Raw genomic sequence first — 12,989 nt, 5'->3', positions numbered from 1 at the left:
TCTCCATGGCCTTGATCATGGGCTGTATGAAGTTAGTTGTTGTCAGTTCAATGTGGGAGAACATCTGCAAGTGTTATCCCAATCTCACCCATGCGATATGCGAAAAGCATCGAATAGGATGTGTAGGATGAGTCATTACACGGAAAGGACTCGCTATCGGACATACGTATTTCCTATCTTTTAAGCGCTAATTTTATATCCTCCCACACGTAAAGTCAACATAAGATCAGATTGGAATTGCGAATTAATATCTCCCCATTACCTACCCCAACACGAGCGCTTACTGTGTGATTTGGTGGGTTCAAGATTTGCTTCTTGTGCTATCAATGCGATACTTTTCATATCATGAGGATATTTTGATCCTAAAATCTCTTTTGTTCTATAATCGTAATGTAAATTTGCAATACCGAATTCGTCAATTTTTGTTTTAGGAGGAGGGAGGGGAGGCGATTTTGATTGTGTTATACTACAGCCAGAGTAAGGTATAGATTGATTTATTGAATAACAAGATTCATTGAAGAAAAACAAAAATACCGAACGTTAGACTGCATTATTGCTATCATAACGAAATAGGCATTACTCAATTGATGCTGGCATTTACGGGTGCGTTTTAATAGAATAGACGAATTGAATGGATGAGCGTTTATGGCTCAACTTTTAAAATATCGTCAAATGAGGACTTGACGATGGCGGTATGTGCCGTGTAGAAACTCTGGTCTATTATGCGTCGAGCTGGTGCAAGGACGTAGCATGTTGCTGTGAAAATTTGCACTATCAAAAGTTATAACCTTGCTTAGTCTAGTAATATGGATATTCTTGTCCCGTAATTTTCAATCATTTCAATATCGCATGCCAAGTATATTCCATTTCAAGATGCAATCCAACTCTTGTACATGGAAAGCAATCTTATGTTGAAAATGCGTCAATGTAATTTCCTGTTGTACAGTAATGTGATTGAGGCTAAAAATTGGGTAGGATGATTTAAAGCATTGCGCGATTTCTTCTACTGTCGTCGACATGATGACACAAGCATGTGCAATTGTCCATGGACTGATAGTAAAAGTACGGCGTAGAGTAGAGTACAGCATTATACTGTATAGCATGTTGGTTTTATGGCGGTAGCCGAGCAAGAACGAGAAGCTATGGATGTGTCTTGTAGAAAAAGAGAACACGACGAATCGCTTCACCATAGAATGATGAACGAGAAGCTCTATACTGCGTACAGGATAACATATTAGAGATAGCATGAAACCGGATAATTTACTGCATTGAATTAATTTTACGCGGTAGGATTGAATGTTGTAAAATATTTAATCCACCCTTGCAATATCAAAACAGATCCTTTACTGCATTCGATGAATTGATTTTACGGATTGAATGCTGTAAAGTATTCCATTTATCCTCGTCATATCCAATCTAGATTGATATTGTTTCCATCCTATACTACAACATTGTACATCGGTCAATTATCCTTATCCTAGACCGAGATAGAATGCTGATAACTAGGACAGAAAGAACTAGCAGATATCAACAAGAGAGAAAAAAGCTCAGCCATGGATTGATCTTGTGGACATGTTGGAGGGTGATTATACAGACAGACAGACAGAGTCGGTAGACCGTCCTGACGACTGTCCGGTGTGCCTACATTGTTAGCAAGGTTTCCATTTAGTCAGTTTACTGTTGTTAGTTTTGACCACTGGCCCGGTAGCATGGTCGTCACGGGACCAACTCGAGTGCTAATGGTGAGGTGTCCCAACTGTAGACAAGGATGAGAAATGATGGACTCAGAAATACCTATTTTGAACATAAGCTACAGTTTTCACCTTATTACTAGCGATGATAACCAGTACTGCTGTGTAGTAGTTAATGTATCCATTGGTGAATGGTATATTAAAGTAGAAATAACGTCCAATTGGGTACAAAAAGGCTGCAATAGCTACAACCATTCCAAAATGGCTGTGATTGTTGGAGTGCTGCGTTATTCCAGTTTAGTTTCCTGTACTGTAAGTTTGGCTTCCTGATCTACAGTACATTGTACAGTACACTACAGTACTGTACAGTACTGTATACTGCAATGGTGGTGGTCTGGTCTGTACTGTACAGTACTACTGTACTGTACTGTGGGTCGGTTGAGTTCCCAAACTTGGATTTGTACATTGTACTGTAGACTAATGTGATACTGTACAGTACAGTATGACAGCACTGTACTGTACAGTACAGTAGTACAGTCCTCTCTTACAGTCCATGGTACTGTAGGCAGGACACGACTGGAGCGGTTGTGAAACGCCCGTCGCTTCGCTTCATGACCAGTACGGTACCGTACTGGTCCAACTGTACGTTACATACTGTCGATGCGGTTGACCATGGCTTGAAGCTCGCAATCACTTGAGTGACCGTAAAGTCGCGTCACTCAAGTGATTGCAAGCGACTTTATTACGGTCGTGCCATCGGTAGTAGTGACGTGTTTTGTGGCGGCCGACTCGCTTTGTGTCATCCTTTGGCCGCTCTTCTTCTTTGAAAATTTTCCATTTTCAAGCTGTAATTCAAAGGGAAAAATGGCTTCCGAAGCTCTTAGCTCTTCCAACTATCACCATGATAAACTATCCAATGAAGCTGATATGAGTGATCCAGCTTCTGGTGGTATTTTTAGTACCGATTTTAAAAGGTAAGATGCCAACGTTTACAGTACAAGGCATAGTCCTACAGCGCTAAACGAGCGATCCAGGTTCATTGTATCCCCCCCCCCCCTTCGCCAGTGTGATGGATGGATTCCAATGGCTTTATAGTCATTTCCTTCATGCTATGTTGAAATTGCTTTGGGAGAAGATTTTATAAAATGAAACTCATTCTACTCAATGCTAGCGCGCTCTTTAATGCTATTAAATGATACTTCTTTGTCAAAATTATTTCAAATGAACTTCTTGAGGAAGTTTTCACCCAGTCTTGTCGCTGTCAATATCCATTGAAACAGTCGATGTCAATTTCCTTTTTTCTTTTTTTTCTGTATAGACATGAAGATTTAAAACAAATGCTTGATAGCAATAAGGACAACTTGAAATTAGATGCTATGAAGAGAATTGTGACGGTAATGCAGCAAGGACACCCTGACCTATTTGATCGCTTTCAATTGAAATCAACGCACACCAAAATGACCAGTTGAAATCCAATGGATGCTATTGCCCCTCATTCAACAAGTTCACCTCAAAGCAATCAACTGATTTGTTGGAGCTGCAGTTTTACCTTTACTTTCATTCTGCTATCCAATCTATCCAGGGTCAAGTAGTAGAATTCAACAACTTCCATCAAATTCCCCTTGTATCTTCAACACTCAATAATCACCCCCCTTTCAACTTGATTGATGCACTGTAGGCCTATGCGACGAGCTAAAACTGAAATCAATCAACGGATTTGTTGGAACTGCAGTTTTACCTTGACTCATGCTGTCCAATCCCTATCCTATCCAGTGTCAAGTAGTAGAATTCAACAACTTACGTGTAATTCCCCTTGTAACTTTAATGCACAAAAATAACCCCTTTCAACTTGATTAATGCATTCCAACCCTATTGGACGAACTGAACTGAAATCAATCATCGGATTTGTTAGAACTGCCGTTTTACGTTTACTCATGCTGTCCAATCGAACCAGTTTCAAGTAGTAGAATTCAACAACTTAGAAGTAATTCTATTCATATCGTCAACGCACAAAATAACCCCTTTCAACTTGATTAATGCATTGCAACCCTATTGAATGAACTGAACTGAAATCAATCAACTGATTTGTTGGAACTGCAGTTTTACCTTGACTCATGCTGTCCAATCTATCCAGTGTCAAGTAGTAGAATTCAACAACTTCCATCGAATTCCCCTTGTATCTTCAACGCTCTAAAATCACCCTTTTCAACTTGATTGATGCACTATAGGCCTATGCGACGAGTTAAAACTGAAATCAATCAACGGATTTGTTAAAACTGCAGTTTTACCTTGACTCATGCTGTCCAATCCCTATCCTATCCAGTGTCAAGTAGTAGAATTCAACAACTTACAAGTAATTCGCTTTGTATCTTTAAGGCTATAAACATGACAGTAACCAGTTTAAACATGATCGATGCTGTTGCAATGGCCCATTTCAATGAGTTGAATAGAAATCAATTCATTAATTTATTTGAACGCCATTTCGAGCTACACTTTCATCCTACTCTCACATCGACTATAACTAGCCTCATGTAGTAGAATTCAACAAGTCATGCATATCAAGAAGTTCGAAGGAATACTACTACAGTAGATAATTTCTTGTGATATTATTTGGTAACATAGGATTGAGTTAGCCTATTCTCCTTTTCCTAGATGATGTCTCGTGGTCGAAATGTATCTAGTTTGTTTCCAGCAGTAGTCAAGAATGTGGTGTCCAAAAACAATGAGGTAAGAGTTGTATTTTTTAACCTTATTTTCTAAATTTTACATACACGGATGAATATAAAATAACAAAAAATTCTGTACAGTGTTATATTTGAGCATTACCTAACGGTCTTATCAAATGTCCAAGCACAATACGACTGTACGATGTAGTGGAAGCATGCTATAGTAAATACGATAAGGTAGAAATTATTCTAAGCATAGACCGAAACTAAAAAAATTCAATTGATGCACTTTTGATACTCCACTTTATAATTCCGCCGCTTGAATTGACAACATTCAACAACTGTCATAATCATGCAACAGACATTTTCAGTGATCCTGTAGACTCGTATTGTTAACAATCTTCTTACATTCAGTTTAAATTGTTAAAAAATCGTTGTGTGATAAACACAGATCACTAGACTTAGTTATTATTGAGCTTTCCTGGTAATAGCCCACATCATTTGCATTGTTTTATCGTATCAACATCATTTTAGTAGGCGACATGGCACAAGATAATCTCGTTGCTTCTACGTACGATAGAAACCATCGTATTGTGTATATAATACGAGTAGTATTTTGCGTCAATACGATGTTGTACTTTATATATGCGTATACATTATTTTCAATATTTTGAGGGCATTTTTCTAGTAATGTTGTTGCGTTATTTTTGACACTACAACTAACGGAAGAATTAATAATTCTGATGTCGCAGCAAATGTCTTCTATATCAACACTACTGTAATGTCAATTCATGGTTTTAATTCATTATTCTCCATTTTCAACAGATCAAAAAGTTGGTATTTGTTTATTTAGTGCGATACGCTGAAGAACAGCAAGATCTTGCTTTGCTATCTGTTAGCACCTTCCAAAAGTCATTAAAAGTAAGTTCCAAACCAAATAAAAAGAATTACCATTATTAATTACTCCTTTCCACATGAAGCGATAGCAATTTCATCACTAGATAGAATAAAGCTTATTACGGTATCCGATTCCCATTTCAACTACGTGTTTGTTAAGCATTGAGTGCAACTTCTACTCAACCATCATAATTGTATCTTTCATGTGATATACAATGTTATTGTAGAAATTATGTTTGCTTGCAACCAACAGCGCTATAATACTTCTGAATCAGAATGTTCCTGCAACTGTAATATGTTCTAACAATAAGGAATTTAAGTAAACTATTGTAGATTATATTTGTCAACTTTTATTTTTATTGAGATGCATTACCTGTTTTGCCATTACAGTACAATAGTTACGATGTACTGAATATTATCATCATCAGGAATTACAATTGTTCGCTACAACTCGAATTAGAACTACTCTAGCTAATATTAGAAAGTTGAATAGAATCTTCTTCCATACTTTACCTGTTTTAGTTTTAGCCATTGCTAATGACGGATGTTTGATATATAATTGTTGACCGACTATTGGGCATATTATGAACTTAAAGTATATACTCTATGTGGTATATCCTACTGTTAACTATGCTTTCCTCTTAAATCATTACTAAATAGGAATCCAACCAGTTGATACGTGCTAGTGCCCTTCGTGTTCTGTGTAGTATTAGAGTTCCTGTAATTGTTCCTATTATGCTCTTATCAATAAAAGAGGTAATCTATTTTGACTTTCATTTATAATATGACCATAACTATAGTTTATGCAAACGCATAATTTATACACCATTTACTACTTTAGGCTGCTGCAGATTTATCTCCATTTGTAAGAAAAACTGCTGCCAATGCTATCGTGAAAATATACAGGTTTGAAATGTGCTACATAGTCTCTTAAGCAAGCGTCATTGAAAGCCTGACTGATCTTACAGTAGTACAAATAATTTATGACTTCTATTTGAGTAGCTTAGATCCTGAGCTCAAAGATGCCCTAGTTGAAATTATCGAAAAGTTACTAAAAGACAAAACTACTGTAAGTTTCCCTGTCTTTTGCATAAATATTAATTGTTTTGATATCGTTGTTATAATTTACGTCTTATTTATCCTGTTACCAATATTAGTTAGTTGCTGGAAGTGCTGTTATGGCTTTCGAAGAAGTGTGTCCGGAACGCATTGATCTCATTCACAAAAACTATCGTAAACTATGTAATTTAGTAATGGATATTGACGAATGGGGACAAGTAACAGTCATCAACATGCTGACTAAATACGCCAGATCACAGTTTCTGGACCCCAATCAAAACGTACTGCACACCAAAAACTAAATATTTATGCCATAATTTGATTACTCCAATATTCCAAAATATTCTTAGAAGAATATGTGATTACTACACTTACATTAGGAAACGGAAGGCGAAGAACCTTTTTATCCTGACGACGATGATGAAGAGGAAGCCAAGGATGAAAGTGAAAATGGAGAAGCGAATGAACCGAAGAAGAAGCCTTATTTTATGGATGCTGATCATAGACTGCTCCTTAGAACAACTAGACCTCTACTTCAGAGTAGAAATGCTGCTGTAAGATAGTCTTAAACTAATCCGGATATACATTCAATTTATAATGAATTTTATAAAATTTTTCAATAAATCATACACATATTTATATTTAGGTCGTAATGGCAGTAGCCCAATTATACTATTATTTAGCTCCTCGTCTAGAAATGGTATCAATAATAAAGCCTCTTGTACGTCTCCAGAGGAGTCATAAGTATGTCCGATTGATTTATTTGCTTATTTACCTTGGTTTATTCTATTGTAATTCACTCATTAGTAACTGACATACTACCTTTACAGAGAAGTACAAATTATATCTTTAACCATGATGGCTACAATGTCAGTCAACTCGAAAGGTCTATTTGAACCTTACCTTAAAAGTTTTTATGTGCGCTCTACAGACCCTATACAAGTTAAATTACTAAAGGTTAAGAGATTCTTCTGTACTCTTTTGCCTACTTTTTAACATATATGTGTCATTAAAATTAAACCAACACTGACCTACTGTATAAACAAATATTTTACCTTTGATCAGTTGGAAATTCTAACCAATATTGCAACTGAATCTACAATACCTGCAGTTTTAAAAGAATTTCAGGTAAATCAATATTATATATTGTGTCAATGTACATCTCGTAAACTCTAACAAACTACTACTTGCTTGTAAAATGCGATTTAGACTTACGTAACAGGTAACGATAGAGAATTTGCTGTTGCTACTGTGCAAGCTATAGGACGTTGTGCGTCGAGCATAAAGGAGGTTTCGGATTCCTGCCTAAGTGGTTTAGTGTCGCTGTTATCAAATAAAGATGGTTAGTATTAACTTAACTATGTTCGTGGTCTATACATTCGCTTGGTACTATGATAAATTGAATGAATACAAATTGATATCCATTGCAGAAAAAATCGTTGGAGAAAGTGTAGTCATTATTAAGAAGCTATTACAACAAAACGTAAGACTAAAACATACTACGTAATTGGGTTTAATTTATTGATTCAATATTGAACACCATTTTCTACAATTAGCCATCTGAACATACAGAAATCATAAAACACATGGCTAAAATTATCGACCGAATTACAGTAAGCACCTTCATTCATAAATTGATTGATAAACCATGGAATAACAGAATTAAATCATTCTGATATTGCTTAGTTCCCTATGGCCCGCGCGAGTATAATGTGGTTAATGGGTGAGTATTGCGATAAAGTCCCTAAAATTGCTCCAGACGTACTTCGAATCGCTTGTAGAGGATTTATGACAGAGGTACGTTAGAATGTGTTGCAGATTAAACTGTCTTGCATTTTCGATAACTTAAATGTTTGACAGCGCTATTATATACTTACATATTATGCTCAATTCTTGAAGGAAAATATTGTAAAGCTGCAAATTATCAACTTAGCCTCAAAGTTAAATTTAACTAATCATAAACAGGTAAACCACACTTTAGCACTATTCAAGAAGTGTATAATCTCTAAAATCTACTATAAATTATGCCAATTTTCTAATACCCATGCGACATTTCTTCTAGACAAAATTACTTTGTCAATACATTTTTAACTTGGCAAAATATGATCTGAATTACGACATAAGAGATAGAGTCAGATTCTTACGACCAATCATTATGCCTTCTGAAAAGGTAAAAATTATACTAGTTACTAGTGTTCTTATGGTATTTCGAAAAAAAATAACTATAATCTCCGATATTTAACGTACACCTAGGGAGGAGCGTTACACAAATATGCCAAAAAGATTTTCTTTACAACAAAGCCTGCCCCTGTCCTAAAATCTGCTTTCATCGGTAACACTTTGAGTTTTAATCAGTAAATTGTAATATTAGGCATAGGACCTTTTCTTACGTCTTTATTTATTGAATAGGTCGTGATCGATATATCTTGGGCTCGTTGTCTCATATACTGGATCAAGAGGTATCTGGATATAGTGACCTACCGTCGTTCCCTGAAGAAGCCCCTGATCCGACTGTTCGAAACGTAGAGGTTAACAACCTACTATAAAACAAATACTGTCATCGATGAAAGTTATTGAACTATCTTTTGTATTAACTATAGGAAGAGGTACCAAAAATTACTAGTAAATCGAAAAAGAAAATGACGAGCATGTTAGAATCTTTCTATTCCGAATCAGAAGAGGAATCTAACGAAGATGAAGGTAGTAGAATTGATGAATAGTAAAATACGATTTGCGTTTATTTATAAAAGGTATTCTACTTTTTACAGAGTCTTCTGAAGAAGAATCAAATGATGATAGTGAAGAAGATTCGGATGGTTAGAAACATTAAATAAATCTCTGATATTGAGTGCTTTATAGTTATCATTTTGTGGAGTATACAAATTATACACTATTTGACAATATTCTGGAATGATGCATTTCAGAATCATCCGAGGACGACGATAGCGAATCAGAGGAATCTGATTCAGATTCAGATGAAGAATCAGATGAAGATGACTCATCGGAAGAAGAGTCTTCTTCATCGTCTGAATCTTCGTCGGAAGAATCAGAAGAATCGGAAGAATCTAGTAGTTCTGTCGAAGAAGAAAAACCTAAAGCTAAGAAAGTTAGTGCAAATGAAGATATATAAATCAATGACGTATAGATATATATCACTGCTGCATTATTTCTTATCTAGAAAATCAAAGAAGTTAAACCAAAGCAGCCAAATGCCGATGAACTATTATTATCATTCGATGACTATTCGAGTAATTTATAAGACTAATATCGAATATACTGTATACATTACGTGATATGTAATTATTTTTTAATACAAATAATTGATGTCAATGCACCTATTAGATACACCACCACCTGCAAATAACGCCCCATCGTACGCTCCAATAATTGATAGTAATATCTTAGCACCTGTAGATTATGCAGCTGCAGAAGTTATTTCAAAACCAGAACGTTCTACCACGGTTAGACCGTACAGTTAATATCGCAGCCAGATTCCATGAATCATATTTATTTGGTGTATTCTAATCATCTAATTTATACACTTTTTTAGATGCCATCTTTTGTACCTTCATCGCTTCCAAGACAGTCTTTTGATCTTTTAACCAGTGCTGGCGGACAGGGCCTTGCTGCTGTTTACCGATTTACTCGAAGCCCTTCATTACATGGATCAAATTTTGTTTCGGTTGAAATAACTTTCACAAACCATAGCCAAAGGGCGATACGTAATATTGGCATTAAAGATAAGGTCATTATATTATAATTGTGTATTACAATTTAGAAAATACTAACGCAAATTGTTAAATTCTTGTTTAATAGAAACTGCAAGCAGACATGATCATACGTGAATTCTCCGAAATTTGTATGTCATCCTTGCTTGTCTGGTCTCCTCTTAGGAGATAATTTAAATAGTTAAACATTCGATAGTATTCGATAGTATTTTAACCCATTTATTTGTCAATAGCTTCACTTGAAAGCAATGCATCAAAAACCGTCCTGATTGGCATTGATTTTAAGGACACAACGCACGCAGCAAAATTTTCGATAAGGTTTATTGAAATTAATGCAATTTCGGTTTCGCAATTCGAATTGCTGATACAGGATTATGCACCTTTTTAGTACACAAGAATTTAAATGCCCAGTTAACATTAAAGCTGTAGTGGGAGAACTTGTCAAACCTAGTAAAATTAGCCCGGAAAGTTTCAAAAAAGAGCAAGGTTTGTAGCTATTAAAGATTAATACATCTTGAATGTTGTTCTTTTCTTCTTCACCTTTTAAGTATTACCTTATGTTTATCATTTATTCATATAATACAGGTAAACTAGCCGGGATGTATGAAGTGTCCGATAATTTTAATATATCATCTTCGTTAAGTGCTCAAACGATATGTTCTCGAGTAGTGAAAGTCTTAAGCTGTAGTGTGATCAATATAGAAGAAAAAGAGAATAGTTTAAAATGTTATTTTGCTGCGCAAACTATATCTGGCAATCACTATCTTTTAGTAACCTTGCACCTTCGTAATTCAACTAATTGCTCCGTTACGGTAAATTGTGAAAAAATTGTTTTCAACTCGATGTTGACTAAGGATCTTAAAACAGAATTAACAACAAATTAACATTTATAACAGAAATTGTTTAACCTCCTGTAATGAAAATTCGATGCCAAACGTACATTTTAAGAGATTGTTGTTATGTAATAGTCTGAATGAGAGTGAGTTACTTTTACCCAATAATACATTACAAGATCATAATTCTGGGCACATCTGCAATTGTAAACCTTTGTAATATGTAATTAATGAGATATCAAGCTGATATTGTTAGATTGCCATTTGTAGATTACATAAGTACAGAAATTATAGCAAATTTTGCTTTGCATGATACTAAGAAATACCAATAGGTAGCTAGTGGAGAAGTAACTAGCTGATCATGTAGCTTATATTAATGATGACCTGTTATTTTAATGGCCTATGACTTTTCATAAAAGATAAATCATGAAAATTATATCTTATCAAGCAATTTATTTTCGAAATTAGGAATAGGTATGTGTTATGCAGAGTCTCTTATTAATTTACAGTCCAAGCTTATTTACTTAACTTAATATTGCATCACGTGAAGTATACATAGTATTCCAAATCAATATCAATAGCGATACAGCATTACAAATTGTCGTGTAGTTACGATCAAGTAAACAATTCCATATAATACATTACTATATTAAGTTTAAAATTTGTATTCTTGTATATCTCTTAAGGCTATTCAAAGAGTAAAATCTGCAATTTACTCTAGCAACAATAAGGAGGACTAATATCTATGTATGAAGAAAATCAAACAGAATCTATCGTACGTAGCATGTACGGTATCATGCAGTTTTAGAATTTTATATCATATAACAAGTGCAATCTAGGTAAATATGGTTACTGTAATGAAGCTTTTGCTTTCAATTCGAGCTCATTGCACATCATAGTAGCACTATGAAAAAACTCTATAATAAAGTTAATAAAATTTGCCTGGAAGACAATCTTTGCTAGAAGCAATAATTCAGTTAAATTCAACACTTAAATATGAGTCTACAGTTACTGTAGTATGGTTCAATATATCCTTAGGGATGCGGGGTGGATCCAATAATGTGTTGAAAAATGTATTGATAAATTTAGTGTGACAGTTTATACGGTATTTTAAGACTTATCAGGGCTGCGATGAATAAATAAATAAACAATAGTACATTTAAGTACAATGTAGTGTAATCAATAGACTATTGGATTATACTTTTATAACATACTTGTATCCCAATAGCAGTATCTATTAGCAGAATACAAATAACGTTTCATGTGCATAATATTCGTGTAAAGTTATTGCATTATCAAAGTATTAGTTTGTAAAGATATAAGGTAACAATAATAAATTTGAGCCAAGCAGCATAAAGTAGTTAGTTGATTGAAAGTGTACGTATGTTTGTAGATTTCAGTCATTCATCGTGTAGCCATCATTTATCGACACATTTGTAAGGTATCCTCCTATTAAATGCTTTAATCAACCACGACTCAAATCCTTGTTTAATCTTCCGATTTATCGTCAATTTTCATTGCGGTCAATCATAAGATTGATAAAGTACCTGTAAAGCAGTAGATACGCCAAACAACAAGAATCATGTCAGTAGACAATCAGAAATAATGCCAGTCTACAAGCTAATATCATTTTCTAGCGTTAGCTACGTTTTGCAATAGCGTAAGCTGTATTGCTCTTGACTTGCTTTAATGAAGAGTAATATTAATCAATTATTTATAATTCAGAGAGAAGATTTCATGTTACTTCAACCATTGATCAGCACCAAAATTTTATGACACTTTAGTGCTATCAAGTCAGTAACAGATGATTCATCATGGAGTGCATAAGTGTTAGCCTATGCATAGTAAGTAAGTAGATTATTAATATTGACGTGGAACTACATTATGTTTTACTATACTGTAGTATCAACACATTGGCGATACAAGATAACGCAGTAAATCATTGCAGCTTGGATAATGTTCAGTAGTTTATGATACGACTTTGATATTATCCCCATAGGACTAGTCAATAATTAGCTTCTACAATAAGAATTTATGATGAATGAGCCCTTGTTGGGACGATATACAGTTATTTCTTGAACAGCACAAGCATACATAAGAGTGTGTCGAAAAAGA

At 34.8% G+C, this 12,989-nt stretch overlaps 1 protein-coding gene across 1 annotated transcript; it reads left to right on the top strand.

The window, feature by feature from the left end:
- Positions 1-2,618: 2,618 nt before the first annotated feature.
- On the top strand, positions 2,619-10,925 carry TRIADDRAFT_30877 (uncharacterized protein; the record flags this gene model as incomplete). Its single annotated transcript, XM_002116402.1, has 29 exons — positions 2,619-2,665; positions 3,010-3,085; positions 4,344-4,418; positions 5,183-5,278; positions 5,915-6,010; positions 6,096-6,160; positions 6,257-6,323; positions 6,412-6,594; positions 6,694-6,867; positions 6,960-7,057; positions 7,144-7,270; positions 7,379-7,441; positions 7,523-7,655; positions 7,744-7,796; positions 7,870-7,926; positions 8,000-8,110; positions 8,213-8,278; positions 8,376-8,483; positions 8,567-8,645; positions 8,723-8,841; positions 8,920-9,016; positions 9,082-9,129; positions 9,238-9,423; positions 9,656-9,774; positions 9,864-10,058; positions 10,130-10,172; positions 10,275-10,359; positions 10,430-10,527; positions 10,627-10,925. The coding sequence occupies 29 exons, from the start codon at positions 2,619-2,621 to the stop codon at positions 10,923-10,925; spliced, it is 3,063 nt and encodes a 1,020-aa protein (XP_002116438.1).
- Positions 10,926-12,989: the final 2,064 nt, after the last annotated feature.

The sequence above is a fragment of the Trichoplax adhaerens genome, genomic scaffold (genome assembly GCF_000150275.1).
Source record: "Trichoplax adhaerens TRIADscaffold_15 genomic scaffold, whole genome shotgun sequence".
Classification (NCBI taxonomy): domain Eukaryota; kingdom Metazoa; phylum Placozoa; class Uniplacotomia; order Trichoplacea; family Trichoplacidae; genus Trichoplax; species Trichoplax adhaerens.
The sequence above is the reverse complement of the archived record's forward strand: the minus strand, read 5'-3'. Positions and strand labels throughout refer to the sequence as shown.